The following is an 8951-nucleotide window of genomic DNA, read 5'->3' as shown; positions in this document are numbered from 1 at the left end:
TGACGCGCCGTGGGTTTCCCAACGTATCTGTCATCTCATCCGCCTTCACATAAGGCGCATACTTTCGTTGCATCCTGGGTACCGTGGGAGCGACAAATTCCTTTTATGATCAGGAAATAGGCGGATTTGGATAAGCGCTATCATAAAGAGGATGTAATTATACGCTACCCAAATGCGTCATGGGTCTCTCAACGCATCCGTGATCTTATTCGTTTTCTAATCTTCCATATCCGTTTCCCGCTTTCCACGAAAACTCTCCTCATTGGTGATCGTTATCCGTCACCACTAAAAATCTTCCCTATATTAGCATCTTTCACTTTTTTACTCCTCTCTCTTTTATCGATTTCTGTTATGCTTTCACATCACGCCTTCGGCTTCTGTCTTTCGGGATCTCTCTAGTGCCACCAGTTCGTAAAAGTCGCGACGTATAACAGAATATAACTCGGGATTTTTCTAAATATATACATTTTAATATTTTGTTAATCAGTCCGAGTATCAGAATTGCGCAATACATTGAGTTAACCGTCACAAGTGCAACCACCACTCAGACGACCCGAGTCACCAGAGACGACAGCCAGGCCCCCGAGATCCAAAAATATTTACACATCACGAATCAACGAGTAAGTACTCAGCATTATTTATTCTCGTCCTCATTAGCTTCGGTTTCTTCGTTTATTAATACCCCGCCGTATCAGAATGAGTACCCTACATGGAGAGGATAGAGCCGAACCCCTCGCATTAGCAAATCAAGACCTGCTCAAGGCTAGCGACGACGCGCTAGCAGCACAACTAAGGGCCTTTTCTGAACTTCTATTCCCAACCGAAAGTACTCCACTACCAAGCCCTTCAGACGGGAATACCTCGTCGACACCGAACATTATTTTACAAAAGTTATACATAATAAATTAACCGGAGAAGCACGAAGATCAATTCAAGGCCAAGATTTTACGCGAATCAATCAATTAACTAGATATTTAAAAAGCAATTTTGCATCCTCAAAAAGTTCGTATCAATTACAAACCGAATTAGGGCGTATGTATCAAAAAGCTAATGAACCGGTACTTTCTTATACCAATAGAGTAAAAACTACCGGTAAACGAATTTTAGAAGCCCATCGTACGGAAGCTAATGGAACAATAGATCAAATTTATAAATCAAATTTAGAAAGAGGAATAAGCCGTAGCTTTATTAAAGGATTAACGACTAAAATAGAAGGAAGAATACCTAGAAACTTAGATGTAATCGCGACGGTAAACGAAGCTCTAAGAATCGAAAAATAATTAGAGGAAATTACTGAAATACAAGAGATACGAGATTCCTCATGTACTAAAATTCATGTCGGATCTGTCGAAAAATGGGCCACACTGCGGAAAGGTGTCGATTGTATTTATAGAATACAACAACCACTACCACAGATAATGAAATTTTATTGTGCCAAATTTGTAAAAACGCGGACATAGTGCTGCCAAATGTCGATTAAGAGACTCTACTGTTAAAAATTCTGTTAAAATTGTTCAGAGTAATATTCATGTCAAATCTGTTCTAAATCTGGCCACACCGCGCAAAATTGTCTGTTTAATAATCAACCTAGTATTATTTGCCAAAATTGTCAAAGATACGGCCATAGTTCCGGCGAATGTAGGTACAATTCATTTTCTAATAATAATATCGTCTGTCAAATGTGTAATAAGACCGGTCGTAATGCAAAAAATTGTTATTCTAATACTAATCGTAATTCAGAATTTAATAACGAAATTTGTCAATGGTGCAATCGACGCGGACATCCGGCATCTCAATGTCGAGAAAGACAAAACGAAAATAGTAATCGGTCGAATGTTTGCGAAAGGGGATCAGCAATCATATCCGATAATTCCATGAACGTAAGTGACCCATTGGAGTAGGAATATCGTGAGGATGAATTTCATCATCCCGAAGTCCATCTGAAATTTATATGTTTTTCTGTGTTGGTCGTATATAAGATATCCGAAGCTTGTTAGGGTGTATAATACGACTATTCTTTTTCAGTTTAATCCCGACGTTATTTCTATTTAAGATTTCTAGCACCTCGTGTGGGCCAGTGTATTGATCTCCAAATTTTTCGAGTTTTGGTCCTTTTAATAAAAATACGTAATCTCCTCGTTTGAATATTAGAGGGTTAATTCTTTTATCGAAAGGAATTTTAGATTTCGTCTTAGCGTGTATTAAATTGTCGTTAGCTTTCATCTGAATCTGATGTAATCGCGTAAATAATTGTATTAAATAATCGTCGTGTGTTGTGACCTTCACCACCTGTCGCGCGGCGGGAATGTCTTTTCTGGTACGGTGAGAGGAGACCGGTCAGTGCGAGCGGTCAGCTCGTTGAAGCGGCGGTCGCGGCCCTTGAATGGCTCGTCGGATTGCCGGGTTCGTTTGCAATAAGTTTGGGAGAGTTTTGGTTAACAAACAAAAGATTTATTCTTGATTACAAAAAGGCAGTCTCATATGCGAGCGGATGTCGGCTCGGTATTTTAAACCGTTTTTCCGGGTAGACGCTAGATGCGTCGGAACGTGTTGTTGCTGTCGTCGGTCGCGTATGTTTTGACAGCTCAGCTGATCTTCGAGTTTCGCGGTGAGACGGTTGCGCGGGACGGTATACGCAGCGATGTGTACACGGTTGTCGTACGAGTGACGGTCGGTAGAGTCGCGGGCTTTTGATCGCACGGTGTAGTCGCTGTTTGACAGCGCTACGCAAATCTTCGCGATGTTTCTCCGCGACGTCGTTTTAAATGCGCCGGAGAGTTCAATGCGGAAGCCACGCGCAGGTGGCACGGAAACGGAGCCTCGGAGGCCCCACGGAGTCGGGAACGGTCGGAACGGCAACCAGGAGGTACCCGCGGTATCGAGTGTCGCTCCTGCGTTGGCGTATACTCTCCGTGAGGACTACGGCACCGGGAGATCGCGGAAGAAACGCGGCACGACGGTGTGTTCACTGGAAAACGGTCGACGTGATCTCGGAGGCGTCTCTTCGTGAGGGGAGTCGGGGCCGAGAAATCTAGGCGAAGACGGCGAACGACGCCACCCCCGAACCCGTTAACTCCTTCGTCGAAGTTTGCTCCCGCGTGCTTACTAACTATCTTTCGCTCGCTCGGTTGCTCGCATGCATTGCGGTGAACGCGAGGGTCCCGGTGTCCCTTTCGGTGGCGGTGACTTGGCCGAGAATACTCGGCTGAGACGGTGCAGTCGCCACCCCGGACTTATCTGGCCGGATGTCGGTCGGTCGGAAGCCGGCCAGGAACCGGGAACTCCCGGAGGAGACGGCAATACACCGTCTTGAGGAAGGGTGGCGAGTACGGCTGCGGACGCGCAGCTGAAACGGTGAACGCACCGTCTCGGCCCCTCGGCAAGCGGGATCACGAGTGCGGCTGCAAACACGCAGTTGGGACGGCGAATACACCGTCTCGGTTCCTCGGCACGGAGGATCGGGATCCGGAACAGCCAGCGAACGTATCGCTCTGGCTGACTCCGGCGGAATCGGATGCTTCCGCCAGTCGGATTTTATATCCGCTGGCGGGTCGGTGTTTATGTTTGGTGACACGCACGTGATCGTGCTTCTGGCGGAAGCGCGTCACGTGCGTGTCGTGTGGATTAGTGTGGCGCAAAGAGCCGGTGAACGATCCGACGGATGGTCGGTCGGGTCGCAGGGGGCAACGGTGCAAACGCACCGTTTCAAATTAAGTAAAATTTTGAGGGCAAATATTCAAATTTCCCCCAAAAATTCTCTATAAAAGGTTAAATAAAAAAGGAGAATGGAATTTAAAAAAAACAAAATCCTATCGGTATCATAGGATGTATTCTAAAAAATTCAATGAGACCCAAGAAGGATTATTGCAAGCTTCTTGTGAGAATATTAAGACCCAAGAGATTAAAAATTCAAATGTTTGTTCTCTAATTCATAATAGATTAATGGGAAATTTAGATAAAATTCTAATAAGTAATTTTTCAAATTCATTTGTTTATAAAATTCAAGCTCGTAGACAAGTAAAGAATGTTGATATTAAACGTAATCTAATTCATACAATTTCAGTTTCAGCTTATTCGAAACCTGCAATCAGTGCCGGCGGCACTTTGACTTTTATATTCATCGCCGACAGACAATACATTAACGTGAATATACAGACTGACGAAAGATTTCAAATGAACAATATCATAAATTATTGTAGTAACAAATATCGAATGTATAACTGCTATTACAGTTGACAATATATTTAACCGCACAATCTTAAACATCTACGTTTTCCAAGTACATTCTGTAAAAGCTCACAAAGATAATCAATTATATAACTTAACAGGTTCGATTAATCAAAATCACTCGAATTATGACGAGATAAATATATACAATATATTAGATTCAACAATATTTCGTCACTGTTTTTACTTACTGAAAACAAAATCAACTATGATGCATGTGTTACAACATTACATATTTAATTCTCAGGATGATAAAATTCTAATTTCAGAAACAAGAAAAACAAAAGAACGTAACACGACGATCACAGATACTATTAAAGACGATGACAATAATGGCATACAAGTTCACAGATTACCTTATGGTAGTAAGCATAACTGTTACAAAACTATATTAAGCATAATTGTTGTCGAAAATATTATAAGAAATTATTATACAAATTTCCATACTAAAATCCATTTGCAATTGTTAAAAACAAGGAATTGCTACTGTAAACAACTGGTCAAATTATTAAAGTTGAATATTTTAGATTGCATGATTTTAGAAAAGAACAAATATATTTCAAAATTTGTAACAAAAGAATCAATATTCTTTTGATTTGCTGTTGATATTGGCATACGCATCGCAAATCTATATATCGATCACATACAAACACATATTAAAAGCACCCAAAAATACAAAATTCTTCAAATTTATAAAAGAACACATTCATAAGAAAAAAGACAATTTCTAGATGTTAGAGATAAGTATCAATCCATGATGTATATATCTCGTATCTTGAACGATAATCAAATTATGCACACAGATTATTACGTTATTTACAAGAAAGAAATTTTATTCATAACACATTGTATTAACCATTTTAAACTGTATCTATACTGGCAAAGTTTTACTTTTATAACAAATTATAAAACTCTAGGACGATGTAAGAATGCTCAAAATATATGTAAGCAAATACTTCAATGGAGGTCAAAATTTCTTGAATACAATTATGATGCAATATACAAAACAGGGAAACTGATTGTAAACGCGATTACATTATTAGTAAATTTTATAGAAATTACACTCCGAAATTATAAAACAATCGGCCGTAAGTTTAAAATAAATTATAATAGTCCGAAGGACGCTACTTATGGTGAACAACTATGGGAAGAAGATACTGAGCCAAAGAAACCAGACGAGAATAACAATTACGAACTATATTTGTTAGATATGGATGAGATGGACGATTTTCTGACCGCCGATTCCACGCCCTTTACCTCACAGAAACTGGCTGAGTCGTTGGGAAAACCAAGAATTAAGACGCATGTCTACGCGCACAACACAATCGTAAAAATACCTAAACCGACCAAGGAGCAGGTACATGCATCCGAGTCAGCGGACACTCCTCGTTACATAGTTACGAGACGTGGAGTCAACCGATTACCGGAAGCAGATGATCTGTTCGATGAAGCCGTAAGGACGAGAGGATGCAATCTACTCTTAAATCCTTTACGAGACTATTCCACTGACGAAGGGAACTTCGTCGACCAACCACAAACAACTGAAAGAAGACCAGGCATAAGTAATGTCTATGAAGGGATAAATGCAGGTGCAAAGAAATTATACATTGAAGAGTCCTTGAAGAGATCGAATTGGAAAATGACTCGGAAAAAGAACCAAATCATAATTTGGTCCTATCATTTCGTCATAAATAACATGATGTCTATAAGGAGCAACAAGTTGTAAGATCGGACTCAAGCATAAAAAAAAGCCGATCCAATCTCTGTAAAAATATTATAAATTAGTTTTACAGGCAACTATCTACCGGTTGCATTGCAACAGGCTTGTATCAACTACGACATCCTAACGTAATACCAAAGCCTCGGACAGATTTCTCGTAGAAGGTAAAGTTGGGCAGACATATAAATTTTATACGAAACTATAGAATGGGTGGCAGCATTCGTCCAACTCTCAATGGAAAGAACATATCTATTGGAATGCAACAATCTACGAAAGCAGCTCATCATCTCAAGAAACGCGCAACACTTGGACAACCTGGTGATATATATTTCCCCTTGTTATTTAAAGTAAAGGAGATAAAATTTTACTTATTATTGTATATTAAGGTTCAAAATATATATGAAAGTTAGGATTGCTTACTTAGCATATATACACATATAGATAAATTTTAATTAACCAATACATTAGAAAAAAAATAATTTAAAAAGAATAAAAAAAATTGTAGAAATTTAAGCTACGCATATGTAATTATGTTGTTTCAATAGTATTATTTGAGAATTGTGATTGATCCACTCCACTTATAATGCGTATACCAAATTGCATCATAACTCAACTCGAATTAAGATATGAAATTTATAATTTAACAAAAAAATATTTGAAAGACAAAATTTTTCATTTACTTGTTACATTTGCTATTTTAACATTTGCTCCATGAAGTATTTTGCACCACCACGTTGTATATGCGAATTACTAATTAGTAACTAACGTCACTTAGAGAAATCATTAGTATTAACCTAGATAATTGATAATACTATAAAGAAAAACGACAATTGCAATTTCATATTTAATAATCATTATGTTACATTTTATTATTATCGTAAACCTTTAGAAAAAATGTATATATATATCATATCATTCCACTATATAAGTAGAATGTAAGTATTGAATGTAATACACTCCGTCTGCAAATGTTGGCGCCCCAACATTTGTCTAAGGCTGGGGGTGTTACATCCTGGGTATCGCGGAAACTACGAATTCCTCTTTTTTTATATGATTGGGAAGCAGATGGACTTCGGGCAAGCACTATTGTAAAAAGGATAAGATTAGGATAGCTCGCCGTTAAACGCGCCACATGTTTCCCAACGCGTCTCTCATCCTTTTCGCCTTCACGTAAGGAGTTTTATTACATCCAGGGTACCCCGGGAACAACGAATTCCTTTTTTTTCTATAATTAAGATGATCTTGCCGCCTCCACATAAGGCACGTAGTTGTTACATCCTGGGTACCTTGAGAGACCTACACCACGATCAACGAACCCATGTTCTACGTACTATTCACCACAGTTGATTCACTTAAATCGTAAGTGTCTATTTCATATTTAAACATGACTTTTAAACATTTCAATACAATTTCCAATCCCACTTCACTTCTTAAAACACACACATACACTGCGTAATTAATATCTTCTTTGTATTATATAATGATGTTTTTCTCGCCATACCGATACGTTAAACATTCTTGTTACGTTAAATCCGATTGTATTGTATTAAGTCACACGGATTACTTTTTTATTTAATCTTACTTTAATCTTCATCTTGTATTTGCGTTATTCCAATAATGCTGATTTATAAAGGTTTGTTTAATGTAAACCCATATATCTCATTGTTTAACTTTAGTTAACCCTTTCATCTTTTAAATATTGTATCTTTTACAATCTTTTCTCATCAATTTACCACTATTATTAATCCATGTGAGAACCAAATTATGTTATTAGTATAATTAATAAACTGTTTTATTCAAAATACCCAAAATTTAACCAAGTTGTTAAAATTATTTATTCATTTCCTTTCAATTACTTCAGTCTGAATTCCCCTTTCAACACTCTCATATAGTCCTATCCCAGGTAAAGAGATTAAGTTCTTTGACCTAAATAAAGGACCACCTAACATATGTCCTGTAATCGGAGTAAATGGGCCTCTCCGGACCTTGACCTGAACTGCAGACCTACCAGTACGTTTAGGCCTCACGAGTGCCCGAGTATGCGATGTTTGTTGCGTACATCCTCTTCCAGGAGGTAACGTTACGATTTGTTACTTTTTGAGTAACAGTGACAAGTTATTTTTCAAAATGAGCGAAAGTGACGCGAGTTACTTCTCAAGAGTAAATTCCTAAACCTTGTAAAATTAGCACGCTAAAGAAACGACGAAAGAACTTATCGTAATTAACTGGTACATCAGTCTTCGGGTCGACATGTATCTTGAGCTTTCCCTGCTTGTCCACTGGCAGTGTGTTGCACAAGTCGTATATCTCGATGATGCCATACACGATTCGATCGTGCTGTTAGAGGTCTCTGCAGTTGCTCGTGACATGAGAATCTTCAATGGCCCACGCAGCTGATCGTTCATCATGAGGAACTTCTGCATGCCTCGAAATCAGTCCTGGCAATGAGTTGAAGCGTTTCCGCGTCTCAACCATTTCGCTCGGACGAACCGCACTGGCGGGCTTTGACTCGACGCAGCGGAAGGAATAAATTGGGCTGCTAGTTGCCAATTAAAACATAATTAACAACATACAATGTCGATGTTCGTTGAAAGTCAAATACCAGCTCACCTTATCGAGAGCCGTTATCGGTTATATAGGCAGTGACAGTCAACAATTACGTACTTTGAGAATCTTCTCGAAGGAGTCGAACAATGCGAGAGGCAGTAGACAACAAACATAAACAGCCTAACGTTTCTCGCCAAGGCAAAGAGTTTAAATTAGAAATGATACGAAACAATCCGTAACAATCTCCCGTGTACATCACGAGTACATCACTTAAGGACCAGGATTTTTTTCTCTTCTACCCTTCTTTTCCCTCTCTATTCCGCTGACGTGTCCGCGAACGAGCAGAGCGGAATCGCTTATCTTCCACCATATGTCGAAAGCTCGCGAAGAAACGGACAAAGATGCATGCGACATACATCATATGTGTGAACAATTTGCGAATACAGAGAGAAAGAAA

The 8951-nt window shown here is 39.1% G+C and overlaps 1 protein-coding gene across 1 annotated transcript; it reads left to right on the top strand.

The window, feature by feature from the left end:
- The first annotated feature begins 34 nt into the window (after positions 1–34).
- LOC106747470 lies at positions 35–6377 on the top strand. The gene is made up of 2 exons (XM_014625029.1): positions 35–620; positions 696–6377. The coding sequence occupies exon 2, from the start codon at positions 4982–4984 to the stop codon at positions 5951–5953; it is 972 nt and encodes a 323-aa protein (XP_014480515.1). The 5' UTR covers positions 35–620; positions 696–4981; the 3' UTR covers positions 5954–6377.
- Positions 6378–8951: the final 2574 nt, after the last annotated feature.

Source organism: Dinoponera quadriceps, unplaced genomic scaffold (genome assembly GCF_001313825.1).
Source record: "Dinoponera quadriceps isolate SergipeBrazil2010 unplaced genomic scaffold, ASM131382v1 scaffold275, whole genome shotgun sequence".
In the NCBI taxonomy this organism is placed as follows: domain Eukaryota; kingdom Metazoa; phylum Arthropoda; class Insecta; order Hymenoptera; family Formicidae; genus Dinoponera; species Dinoponera quadriceps.
Note: the sequence above shows the minus strand (reverse complement) of the source record. Positions and strands in the feature narration are given on the sequence as shown.